The sequence below is a fragment of the Urocitellus parryii genome, chromosome 11 (genome assembly GCF_045843805.1).
Source record: "Urocitellus parryii isolate mUroPar1 chromosome 11, mUroPar1.hap1, whole genome shotgun sequence".
NCBI lineage: Eukaryota > Metazoa > Chordata > Mammalia > Rodentia > Sciuridae > Urocitellus > Urocitellus parryii.
Window position 1 is genome coordinate 100,105,038 of NC_135541.1, and position 14,214 is coordinate 100,119,251.

At 38.1% G+C, this 14,214-nt stretch overlaps 1 protein-coding gene across 10 annotated transcripts in view; it reads right to left on the minus strand.

Annotated features, from left to right (window-relative positions):
* Pde4dip (phosphodiesterase 4D interacting protein) overlaps positions 1-11,894 on the minus strand; it is a 185,985-nt gene extending 174,091 nt beyond the window's left edge. For 8 of the 10 annotated variants that reach the window (XM_077791184.1, XM_077791175.1, XM_077791179.1 and 5 more), the window contains exon 1: positions 11,626-11,893. In XM_077791184.1, the coding sequence (XP_077647310.1) occupies positions 11,626-11,645 (20 nt within the window). In that variant the 5' untranslated portion in view covers positions 11,646-11,893. Of the gene's footprint in view, positions 1-11,625 lie in introns of all 10 variants that reach the window. The other 2 variants (XM_077791185.1, XM_077791182.1) reach the window with 1 other exon arrangement.
* Positions 11,895-14,214: the final 2,320 nt, after the last annotated feature.

Consider the following 14,214-nt stretch of genomic DNA (forward strand, 5'->3'; position numbering starts at 1 on the left):
TCACCTAGATAAAAAAAGTGAAATATGTAAGGGATAAGGCTCACCATGGTCTTATCAAAAAAAGTATGTTGCATGACAAGAAGATTGAAGTTTATTGTTTATCAAAGTCTCCACAGTATTAAGTATGGAAGCACAGAACCAAGCACACATCCTGCTCTAATTCCTATCATCTTAAAGCTCATCTGTTGTGAGTTGCTAAATGTTCATTCAAATGAAAGAAATCTTTCAAAGGTCTATTTTTTACATCCCTAAAATTATATCCACACCTAATCTTGGCACATTAAAAAGGGTTAGAAGGAAAAGAACTTTGGCCTACTTTTTTTAATATATGTCATGCTCTGGCCCTGACAATTTGTAAATTGTAGGATTTCACAAATAGTATCACATTAAACACAAAGACATCTACAGGTAATAATTTCTATTCTACCTATGCATAACCTTACAGCTCAACAATGTTTTCATACATTATTATTCTTCTCAACACTAATCAATGACCATCATTATTATTATGGACAACCATCACCATCCACCACCAATGCTGCCTCCACAACTTACTGAGTGTCCAGGAATCCTTCAATCCTCATAAAATTCTGAAGTTTAGGCACTGTCATCACTATTTTACAGAAGAGGAAGCAAGAAGCCTGGATGAATGAAATAATTTGCCCAAGATCACACAGCTGGTTGGTGTCAGAGCTTGAATTTGACAATGGTATCCTGCCTGACTCCAAACCTTTTTTCTTCCCAATATGTCCTATTTTTATCTATACATATAGTGAGAGCCTCCTTCATATCTGCCTTGAGTCCAGGGAAATGGCACCTGAGAAACCAAGAAGAAAGGAAGGGTGGGTAATCTACAGGAGATCTAGATTTAAAACAAATTTGTTTTCTTGGGATACCAACTTATCCTTGATGAATACATCATGCACTTGAATCTTTGAGTATTCAGGTTATAGATGCCATATGACAAATTAAAATCCTAAAAGGGAAGTAGCTAGTATGACTACTTATATAGGTCCTATCCAGAAAAAGTGAGTTAGCCATTACTTTAAACTTCCCCATCTCTAACTAAATTTCTCTAAAATATTCACATCTTCCCCGAGCTCCTTCTGTGATAACAATGGTCATTGTCCCAATGGATACGGGAATAAACTGAAAGGCAAGAGAGGTGATGAAAACAGACACAATCAAAGTAGAAAAGACAATTTATGAACATGCTCTGAAACTTCTCCTTCTCAGATCTTTGCTTCTCTTGCCAAGAGTGACAGTGAATATATCTTCTATGTTCAAAATGTTGCCAAATACCTCCCATTTGGCACCAGAATTGCAAAAACACATATTCAAATGCAAATAGGATAGAAGTCACAGATGCAGAGCACAGAACTATTATATATAATAAATACAGTGAGGTTATCATTTTTTCTCATCTCAAAACCTATCATTATAACCTCTGCAAGCAAGGATGCTGAATTGGCAAAGACCCTCAGCATAGAGAGAGCATCCCTTTGAGCTTCCCTCCATATGTTAAGGGTGGACTAACTTGGCACTGATCCAGAAACATCCACTTTTCTACTGTACAGGCTGCAATTACACCCTTCACTCAACACAGACTATTCACTGAGAGTGACCACGACCAAACAGAACTCTGAGAGGTAGTTATCGCTCTAATTCACAATAGCTGCAGGGAGCTGCAACATCATTGTTCATCTGTTTAGGTCCTTTTTTTTTCTTTCCTTTCTTTTTCTTCATCTTCATTTTGTTTATAAGTCTTCATCCTAAAGGAAACTATTTTTCTTGGTACTTTCCATCATTGTTCATAGAAATTACTTAATACTATAAAAAGATAAAGGCTGTTTCTGTAATTATTTTTCTCACTTTGGTTAATGAAGTCAATAGACATACAAATACCTAATAAATTCCCCTCTATCTATCCTCAGATATCACTTTTTCAAAAGAGACATGAAAATAATCTACTTTGGTTTTGTCAGTTCACCAGTGGTGTATGGTCTCCCCACCTGCTTCTAGAATTTATATTTTACTCTTTACTTTTGGTACTGGCAATGCATTCTGCAGTCCTCAGTTTCCACTAACAACTAATAGTTCCAAGGCACTGGGGTATGGTGAAAAACTGACTCAATCTATCTAGAACCGTAGACTAGATGTCAAGAGATAGGTGATTTTTCCCCATTTCCATCTACCTTTTCATTCACATCATCTTTCATCATTTATTTATTTTTTATCTATTTTTAGTGACTTTAAAAGAACTACCTGCTACTTATACAAATTTTAGAAAGGAGAAAGGTTTACAGAGAAAAATCAGAATAATTTTTAAAATGTTATCACCTGAAGACAACATTGAAAATGATTTTAGGTATTTAAATTATTCTTTAGTTTTGCTTATGTGAATTCTACAAAAAAGAAATGATGTTGGACAGATCATTTGCTTTCATTTACACTACTGAAACCAAAGGTTGTAAGGAATGTGTTTTTAAAGGAAAAGTCCAGGGAGGAAGGGTATAGCAAGGAAGCAGGGAGAGGTAGGAGAGAGGAGAAGGAGAATTTCTTGCATTACAGATCAATCTGAGATTAAAAAGAACGAACCTAGAGACTTCTTTCTCCATATGGTTTCATAATTACTAAAAGAATGCTTATAGGATTCTAGAGGATAACACAATTGAAAAAGGCCAAGAGTTGGGGATTATAAACATGTCAGAGATTCTAAAGCAGTGCTGAGGACATGATTCAAATAGCTGACCCTGAATCTAGGCTCAGTAGGGAGGGCATGAGCAAATGGAGGAGCTGAGGAACAGAATTAAGTGATACAGTAAACTGAACATTCAGAAAGAACAGCAAAATGGGGGAGATGATCTGTGGTCATGGAATATAATTTTAGAGTTAAGGATTTTGAAGGTGGGGAATCTGGTGCAAAGAAGAGACAAAGGATGTCTGTGCTTATAGCAAACTGAAGTAAAGTCAAGTTAAGGAACTGGAGGTCAAGGCATAACACCAATACATGCTCCTGCCTAAGGATCCCTCTAGAACATCAGCTCCTTGAAGAAAGGGTTTATATGCCATTCCCTATCATATACTGAGTATTTAATAAGTCTAAATCATAAAAGCAGCTTGATGTATATGTCTTAAACAATTATATATATATGAAAGGCTGATGTGAATATCTGTGGAATCATGGGGAAAAAATTCCACAGATATTCACATCAGCCTTTCAGGGAATGTTATCTTCACAGAGGATCTGCTAAGTGCTATAAACAATGTTAAATGCTGAAGATGTAGAGACAAATAACAGTTCATTCTTTCATTAAATTTTTTTTCCATTAAATTTTGATCATGGAAAATGTTAAATTAACCTAGTAGGTACAAGCTATAACAGAGTAGGATACAGCAAATACCTAGAATTAGCATTCAAAAATAATTCCAAAAGGCAGTAATGATGAAACTAACTTCGAAGGATGAACAAAGTTATCCTAGCAAGCAAGGCTAGGTGCATGGGTGGGAACATCCGGTACATTAAGGTCCACACATCATAATTATAGCTCAGGGTAAGTAGAGTGACCATCACTCTATAACAAGCTCCCTACATCTGCTGGCAATAATGCTGTTCTCATGGTGACAATAACCTAAAAATATCTAAGTATGTTTCTAAAACAAACTCAGTTCTAAAACTTATATGCTGTCACTTGGTGAACACAATGTAAATTTCTTCCTGCTATAAAAACATAATATTGACTTTTGCCCACAATTCCACAAGCAAATACAGCACATATTTTTTTTCCTCTTTCCTCGAAATGGACATCTTAATATATATGCATAATTTTTATGTAACTTAAATATACTTTTATTTTCTTAGATGAAAAATTTATTATCATTTCAGTGAATACTTTGTAATACTAATGAAGATTGATAGCAACAATGAAGCAGTTTACCCTTGAGAAGGGTAAAAGTTGAGAATGTTACTTGATTTACCTAGGAATAAAAAAGTTCCAAAAAATAAAATGAATAAAAATTAAAAAGCAGGAATCACCTCTTTATGTCAGTGTTTCTCAGTTTCTTTCTCTGCAATAAAGGGATTCCAGTCTTGAAAAAGATTTTTAAGTTGAACAAAATACCTTGTTGATGTAATACAAGGTCTAAGCAACTTGCAATATGTTTTCAAGAATTGGAAATGTTTTGGGCTGGGTTGTGGCTCAGTGGTAGAACATTTGCCTGGCATGTGTGAGGCACTGGGTTCGATCTTCAGGACCACATAAAAATAAAATAAAGGTATTGAGTCCATCTACAGATTAAAAAAATTAAAAGAAAGAACTGGAAATGTTTGACACAGTTATTCTGCTTCTGAATATCTATCATTCAAAAATAATTCCAGGGGCTGGGGATGTGGCTCAAGCGGTAGCGCGCTTGCCTGGCATGCGTGCGGCCCGGGTTCCATCCTCAGCACCACATACAAACAAAGATGTTGTGTCCGCTGAAAACTAAAAATAAATGAATAAATATTAAAAAAAAATATACATATATACAAAAATAATTCCATAGAAGACAATGCTTTATACACTTATATATTTATCAATTGTTTATCATAGGTAAAAATTGGAGAACTACAGGCCTCAGCATAGGGAATGATTAAGTAATGTACAGTAATTCCACATAACTGCTCTCCTATGTTATGAATAATAATATACCACATTATGAAATTGAAAATAAATATAATTTTAAATTGCATGAAATGCTAGAAATTATTCAATTTCCTTTGCCATCAATGCTTCCCAATTATTGCTTCTGTGTACCCCTGTCACCCTGAACACGATGAGAAGAAACTAATAGAAGGATACCTCTTCCCTATCTGGCCTTGGAGAAGCCAAAAAAGAAAGAAATTTCTGCAAAATGTAACAAATAGGAAAGGACCAGAAATAATAAGACAGGTTAAGGGAAAATGTATCACAGACTATTAAAGTGTTATTAAAATACAAGTTATTATTTATATTATAAAATTCATTATAAATAGTCTGTGACTATTTATAGAGCCCAGAACCATTTCAAGGTAGACCATGCTTTAGCTAGAAAGACTCAAGGGGAAAAAAATCAGATCCTGCTTGTCTTGCTAACCACAGAACTCAGAAGATGCTCTCAGAGGACAACAAGTCCTCAGTGCATCTGAATGTTTTAAAATAGAATCGGAAAGAGCCATCTTGGGTCATTATGACATCTCCTTTATTCTGAACTTTCTTGTAACTTTAAATATAATTTGAACTTTTGCCTGAAACAATTCGTGGAATGTTCTGCACTCAGTTTAGAATTTTATTTATAAAATTGGGACAATTTCAATGGGAGTGTTGTCTCTGGGCATCCACTGAATGGATGGATGGCGAACATAGTCTTGCACCAACAATCCCTTAGCCACAGTCAGGCCAGCCACCCAGGATGGAAAAGGCACTGTGATAAAGCCCAGTCTCCTCACATTTCCAAAGAAAAGTAACCCCTTCCCAATCATCCAGTACTTTAAATCCACCATGAGCACACAGTCCAAAAAAAGGGGTTGGGGTAGGGTCTACATAGATCCGGTTTGTGGGAAATAAGCAAGGAGTAAAAGCACTGATTGAGACAAATTCCCCCAGTCAAAATCCAACTTCTGAACCATGTCAAGGTAGATCATAGTTGCCAATTCAGACTTTCCTTTTCAAAACCCAATAAACTAATCACCAGCACAGCAGAATATTAAACAGGAAATTCAACATCCAAGCATGTTTGAGAAATAGAAATATGAAAAAAGCATTTTCCGAATACAAAATGCTATACAAAAAATACCATCATCATAGTAAGTAAAGACATCATCATTACCCAGACCTAATACATACTAGTTGTGAACACTAGAATATCACATAACCTCCCTAGCCTCAGCATATTCATCTGTAATATGGGGCAAATTGCCATCTCTGGCCATAACTATGTTTTTGTAAACAGGACTCTGTACTATTTCATCATCAATTCAAAAAATATATATAAATGTCTCCAATTCCTCTTTAGCTAAGTATTAACATGAAGCAGAATAAATACAAATAATTTATCAATGGGGATCTGTTAAGTATGATACAGCTTTATCAAATGAACATCTTGTCTTACAGAAAGAGAAAAAACAAAATCAAATTCTGAAACGGGACCATTATTTTTCTTGAATGTTACTTCCCTTCTCCAAAATTGTCACAGACATAACAGGCAAATACAATTAATGTTTGCATTTCACTAAATCAAATGAAACAAAATAAAAAAGGATAATTAATTTGCTTTCTTTTCCTAAACTTCAGGCTTACAGGCTGCCCTTAAATATTTCAAGTTCACTTTTTTGTTGCTTTTTTTTCTGTAGTTGCCAATAGATTTTTCACTTTATTCGTTTATTTATATGTGGTGCTAAGGATCAAACCCAGGGCCTCACACATGCCAAGCAATTGCTCTACTACAGAGCCACAACCCCAGTCCCTTTGTTGCTATTTTTGATTCAGAGAAGTAGTATAAGGTTAACATAGGGTTTGACTTTTATTCAGATTTCCAATATTATTTACAGAAAGTGGAAGACAATTAGCAATGACTTTTCCAGCATGTAGCAATTGTGGCAGGCTAAATGGCACTCTGAGGATATCCATGTACTTAATTCCCAGAACTTCTGAATATGCCACTTTACATGGCAAAAGGGACTTGGTAAAAGGGATGAAGGATTTGGGGTGAGATTATTCTGGTTTATCTGGTTGGTCCCAATGTAAATATAGGGGTCTTTGTAAGGGGACACATCACAGGGTCAAAATGAGTGAAGGAGATGTGATAATGGAAGCAGAGCCCAGAGTGATGACATTGCTGAACAGAGGCTATGGAGCCTGGAATGTGGGTAGCCTCTAGAAGCTAAAAATGGTAAGGGATAGATTCTCTCTTGGAGCATCCAGAAGCAACACAGTCCTGCCGATGTTTCAAGACACTTCTTAACTCACAGATCAGACCAGTTCACAAACATTTATTTAAATGTCTTGATTTTAGCCTCAAAGACCAATTTTTAGACTTCTGACCTCTAGAACTGCAAGGTAATAATTTCTGCTGTTATAAGCCATTAATTTGTGGTACGATGTTACAGCAACAATAGGAAATTAATACAAATACTGACTCTGAAATATCCACAGTCTCTAAAGCAGAAGACCCAGGGAGTTGCTAGTCTAGATAAGTGGAAGCTAAAAACTCAAGAGCAGTAGAAGCTTTCCTGATTGATACTAGATCCGTGAGGTAAGGAAAACTACCTGGGTAGTCAAGTTCTTCATCATCTCCGTGAACTTACTCCTTTGACAACTTTTACCCTATTTATGGATTTCAATTTGATTAGTAACCAAACCAGCTTTTTGTAAGGTTGGCATATCCATGGGAAATTTGCTATTTTAGAACCAACCACACTCTCCCCACTGATTTAACCAGAGTCTGGCAACATTCAGGCAACAGACCCTTGGGAAGGTGGGGAAACATTCTCATCTAAAACAATTTAGATATCCTTTACTTCTAGATATCTAAATTGTTTTTTCAGTACTAGAAATTGAACCTAGGGGCATTCTACTATTGAAGCACATCCACAATACCCCCTGCCTTTTTTTTGAGACAAAGGTGCTAAGGCCTGCCTCCAACTTATGATCCTCCTGCCTTAGCCTCTAGAGTTGCTGAGATTACATGTGTGTGCCACCATGCCCAGCTAAGGCAATTTTCAGAACTCAAATCCCTAGTACTTTGTCTTCTGTGGGGAGATTGAGCAGAATATGATTGTGGTGGGTCAGCTGAAGTACCTCTCGGAGAAGAAACTTTCCAGAGCTTCCCAGAATGAAATCTGGGGATAGAATCACAGTCTTAGGCTTATTCATAAATTTAAGAGGAGTCAATACAAGTAGCCAGTTTCAGAATCAACTCAGAAACTGAATTACCTACAAAATTCAAGTAAAAAAATTAAAAAGAGCACAAGTTTTAGAATTAAATAGTTTTAGGTTTCATTTCTTTCTTTGTTGTATGTGTTACCCTGGGGAAATTATTTGTTCTCTATTAAGTTCAATTTCTTTATCTGAAGAATATAAATACTTACCTCATGGGATTCTGAACATTAGGTGAAATAAAGCATGCAAAGGGATTAGCACCCAACAAAAGCCTAATAAATGGTAGGAATTAAAGTTAATTTCTATTCTCAGAACCCCCTAGGTTGTATTTTTCCACTGTTCTCTCAGAGAAGTCAATATACCTCTCTGCCTTAGCCTCATTTAAAAATTATAGATAAGAATATAAACCCTCTAAGGCAGAGAATCAGTCTCATTCATTGTTTTGTGCTTAGCATCTAGCAGAGGGGCCTGATTGGGGTTTTTTGTTCATTCTCTACTGGGAATTGAACCCAGGGGCACTTTACCACTGAGCTATCTTCCCAGTCCTTTTTTGTTTTAAAGTTTAAGACAGGGTCTCACTGAGTTGCATAGGGCCTCACTAAATTGCAAAGGCTGGACTCAAACTTATGATCTCCTGCCTCAGCCTCCCAAGTCACTGGAATTATAGGCATGCGCCAATGTGACTGGCTATGGGTTCTTGCATTTGTAATAAATATTTATGAACTGATCTGATCTGTAAGTTAAGAAGGATCTGAGACACTAACCACAGCTATAATTATACAATTTTTCCAACTGTGACCAATTAGGTGGTGAAATAAATTGAGTCATAACCAGCATTTGTTTTCTAAAGAAGAACAGAATAGAAAATATCAGAGTATAAAACACATAGTAAGTTTAAGTACTGTTACATGAAACTTTCAGTTTTTCACATTTGTAAGTGAACTTGGTGACAATGTAAATGACACTTCTTACTGTGGGTAGGGTAAAAAAAAAAGTGTGAATATTCTAAGGGTTTCATCTTGCCAACATTTGGTATATTCTTTCTCTTTCTCTCTCTCTCTCTCTCTCTCTCTCTCTCTCTCTCTCTCTCTCTCTCTGTTTTTGTTTTGTTTTGTTTGGCAGTGCTAGACATTAAACCCAAGGCCTCTTGGACTCTAGGCGAGCACTCTATCACTAACATACACCCTCAGTTCTTTTCTAACTTTTTAATTTCAGCAATTCAATGTGTATGTAGTGATATGAAACTGTGGTTCTAATTTTTATTTCCCTCATGATGAGTGATGTAGAGCACCTTTTCACTGTCACTACCCTTTGGACACTCTCTTTAGAAACCTCTTTCGTAACTACTTTAGAAAACAAATTGGCAGTATTTACTAAAGCTGAACATTCATTTTCTGTCATCCAGTGATTCTATTTCTATTTATTTACCCAACAGAAATGTGTACATATGGTCACAAAAGACATGTACAGAAATGTTCATAGAAACACTATTTTAATAGACCCAAACTGGAAATTGCTCAAATGCCTATTAACAATAGAATGGATAAACAAACTGACATATTTACACACAATAGATCTTATTTAGAAGCAAGAACAAATGAACAATAACCGAGCACAACAATGTAGAAGAATCCCAAAAGCATAATATTGAGTGAAAGAAGCTGGATAAAAAGTAAAAAATGTATGACTTCATTTCTGTAAATGGAAGTGCCTAGACGCCAGGCACTCTGTGGAAACAGAGAGAAGGTCACAGTCCCCTCCCCGCCCAAGGACAAAAAAAGGGGCAAGTTGGGTGTGGTGGCACACGAACGTAATCCCAGCTACTGAGGAGGGTGAGGCAGGAGGATCATGAGTTGGAGGCCATTTGGCAAGATCGGTCTCAAAATAAAAAATAAAGGGCAGGGTGTGCGGCTCGGTGGCAGAGCACCTGGCGGTGCTTAGGTGATTAGGCAACACGAATCTATGGTGTTCAATATAAGGGTCATGGTTATTCTAGGACTCATAAGAAGGCTTTCAGGGGTGCAGGCTATGTTCTCATTTTTTATCTGAGTGCTCACCATAGTGTGCATATGCTCAGTTCATGAAAATTGGATTATAAACATATAATTTGTGATTCTTCTGAAAGTTAACAAATAATACTTTTTTTTTTTTTGCAATGCTAGGTATCAAACCTTTCACATGATTACTTTTGGTTTAAGGTATGAAAAACACTGATGGAAAGAATCTCTGATACACTCACTATCATTACCATCAAGAGGTCATAGAGCCTTTGCTTAAATAACTTGAGGGTCAGGGATCTCTGTACTGCTCAGGTAGCTGTTTAGAAAGCTCTTCCCTTATACTAAGTCATTACTTGCCTCCCCACAAATTGCTCCCATCAGTTGTTCCATCCTCCTAAGAGATTCTAAATTAATCTAATCCCTCCACCAACAACTGCTCTTCAGAACTTTGAAGAGAACAACCACATCCTTCCCCTGTTCCAGTCTGTACTTCTCCAGACTAAAGAGATTCAGGTTCTTTGGGTATCCCTGAAGGCATGGCTTTTAGTCCCCTCCTGTCTCTTTGTGCTTTTTTAATCTAGTGATTCCCTAAAGAGCACACTCTTCTAGGACAGGAAATGCCTGAGTAGAGAGAGCAGAGAAACACGAAAAGTAGGAACAACAATTAAAAATCTAGAATCTACAATTTGTCTGGCAATAGACCCCATGCTTCATTTTGCCCTTTCTTTAATATTCACATTAAACTGTTTACTCTTGTTGAGCTTAACAATCAACTAACTCCCCCACACACACACCACCACCACCACCAGGTCTTTTGTATAAGTACTGTTAAACCCACAATTTACCTTCTGTAGTTTTAGTCTTCACTCTCTCAGAAATCATAATGTTCATTGGCCCCACCTCACTTCTCCAAAGTCAAACCCTGTAGATGTGTCTATGATGGAAACACTTCTGATATATAGTCTCCCCACCTACACTTCCCCTAAAAACAAAAATTAAGTCTTTGTCTCAACAGAGGGTCCCTTATCCTTACCCCTCCCTGGAAGGAGTTCCATCTTAAAGAATATGTAGGGGAAGGAGTTGGGAGTGGAGGTTGGAGAAAACAGAATTCCACCAAATATCTCCAAAGTCTGACTTAAAAGCAGACTATTGCCCTGGCTCCAGCCTGAGCAATGCAGGGTACCCTGAACTCTTTGTCTTATTTTCTTGGGGAAAGTCAGCTCCAACTAGAGGCTCTGGAGATAGAAGAGCGTTGCTGGGCTCTGCTCACTCAGTCTTTTGCCTTTGTGTGACTAGTGCAGGGTGAGGTTGAGAAGGAAAACGTGGCAGGGTGCAAATGAATCCGATATTGTTCAAAGTGCTAAAAATTAAAGGTATCTCTAAAGAAAAACCAAGTGGGGTCCCTCTAGTCTATGGAAAAGGAGGACACCAAGTCAGGGAAAGACATACATTTCTACACAAACTTCCAGGCAACCTCATTGGGTATTTTTAATGTCTAGAGTATGTGGAAGGAAGATTCATTAAGCAAGGGAAGCACCAGAGAACAGAACATGTGCAGGAGGACCAGGAAAGATGGACTGGGAAACAGAGAGGGCGAACAGATAAAAAAGAGAACCGGTCAAAGGCCCCAAGGGGTGAGGGACGACCTCTTCCTAAGGGCACTGGGGGAGGGGACAGAGGAGGGCCACTAATTCCCTGATGCAGCTAGAAAGAAGCAGCTCACGTACCTCGCCCACGTCTGCTCCATTTTCCAGGCTCTTTCCTTACTCTCAGGGCGCTCCTCACCCGGGAGTGGAAGCAGCCTGGGAAAATGAGAAGCCTTGCTCAGGAATCTCCAGTGCAAAAAGCCCCAGCTTTTTCCTCCCCAGCTCCTTCTTTCGGCGTCGGAGGCAAAGAGAGAACTCGCCCTGCTTTTTCAGAAAACCAGTTTGACGTGGCTGAACCTCCAGCTAACGGTGCAACGGGCACAAGGGAGGGACTGTTCTCAGGAGCAAGCTGGACGCTGAGCGGAGCTGCGCTGGAGCTGTTTTTGGAAGCCGGGGCCAGAGGCAGCGGGCGCGGGCGGTGCGCGCACACACTCCCAGGCTGAGACACGACTGGCTGGCACGAGTTGCTCCGCACCAGCTGAGCTGTCAACCGCGAGCGAGGGAGGCGGGGCTCCCGACAGCCAGTGTGCTCCTGGCTGAATCCGCCCAGGTTACACGATGCCTGAACACATCCCTGGGTCTTCCCGGCCTCTCACAGACTCAAAGAAATGATGTTGGCAACGGGGGAGGGGGCTTAGAGGACGCTTTCCCACACCTTCTATCCCGCATTCATCCCAATGAGAGGCTCTGAATAAAACCAACCAACTGTAGGGAAAATCTGGAGAGGAGGTCCTCCCACGTACACGACTGCATCACCCACCCACAGGTAACCGCGGAGCCGGAGACGGAGTCTAGGAAGGTTCCAGTGCAATCCTGCCTGAACGCAGAGGTATGCATTAGCTGGTCACAGAACATGAGTTATTTTCCTAGAGATATGACTCACCACAAGCTAGGGACAGAAATCTCCCTCAGAAAGGGAAGCGTCTTACCCTTATTAGCTACCTTCATCTCAAACATTCCTTGATTCTGTGGTATTCTACCTCCTTTCTTGTCGTTTTCCATAGCAACTGGGCTATATCATGAGCTCCAAGGAGATAGAGGGTTTCTGGACATCCCAGAAAACATTAGACAAACTTTAAGACAGTAGCAATCAGGAGCTCAAATCTCCCCCTGGGGGGCTGTTTTAACATCACGGAAAAGGTCCTTCTGAGATGACACTGCCTCAGACACTGAACCATCTACTTATATATATCAAGGTTTAAACAAGGCAGACATGCCATAATTAGACATTTATAGCCTGAAGCTCCTTTCTAGCTCTGAAATAAAATCTTTTTTATTATTAAATGACACAATCACTGTTATTATTTGCAATTACCACTGATCTTTTTTTAATTTGCAAAAAGCTTTATAATGCCTACATGTGGCAATGTTGATTTAGTTATACTTGCTTACAGATGATAAGTTTGAAGCTAAGAAAGCTCAAAGTCTCTGCTGAGACTCTGATACAGGTTCTCCTCTCTTTAGCATGGCTCCAGAGGCACTGTTCTCTGAATTTCCAGATATGACCAAAAAGGTAATGAATCTATTCTCTCTGGCATCCTAAGAGTTTGACTCAGAAAAGCCTCTGGCATGCCGGAATATTTGCAGGACTGTAAGGAGTCTGTATTCTTGGGCAAACTGTCATCTTGCCTCCCATTTCCTATTTTAGTTCTCCTAATAATTACCAATATAAAGTAGGGATGGGGAGGATAGGACAACAAAGCATTTAAGAGTTCAGAGAATCTATCTAAAAGGCCTCTGGGCCTACAATCCCCCAACCCCAACACTTAGTTTTGTTGAATTTGCTCCTGAGCTTAGAATGCTATCAGGAAAATTTTGAAGGTCCAGTCTGACCATTGACAAGGCTCACAGGCCACCTGTCTTGAAAAGAATCTCCTGTTGCCTCTGAAGCAAAAAAAGCAGGGAGAGTCAGATTTCCATCCTCCATACCAAAGTTGGTGCTATATTTAGTTGTGTCTCAAATCAAATTATGGGCTATTGAGTTGAAGAGAGGAGCTCTGTCTACAACCAGACACACATTGCATTCAAGAAATCATAGCACTAACCAGGTAAACTGTGGGCTCTCAGAAGTGATGTTACAAAATAGTTTTATTTGTTTTTAAAATAACTATTTTTAAAAATTCATAATATTATCATAGAACACTTGAAAAACACATAAAGGTATACAAAAATAAATTATCCTCACTACCCAGAAATAATCAATGTTAATAATTTGTTGAATATTTTTTCAAATATTTTTTTACATTTTTTTATGAGAGCTTTATGGTTAAACATAGTAGTTGGTTTTATCCTGAAATTTGTTGAATTTCTTTCCAGTCTCTTAAAAGTGTAACTCTTAATCCAAACACTGACTCGAATACACAAACAAAAGGCTTATACAGATAAGAATACATTCTCAAGAAGAGAAACTTCTTTGTTTTATATAAAATCATATTTGTTGTCAAAAAACAATTTTTGTGTTAGACTTCAAAAGAAAAATGTTCACTCATATAACTATTCCTGCACAAATGTTTACATTTCTCCATATGCCATTCAACCATTATCCATATATGGTTATATTTATTTACATATAATTACAGCTTAGACATAAGTGTATATTCTTTTTCACTTTTAAAATATTTTTCCATGTTTTAGGGAATGTTCATATTTGTTATTCTAATGGTTGTATAA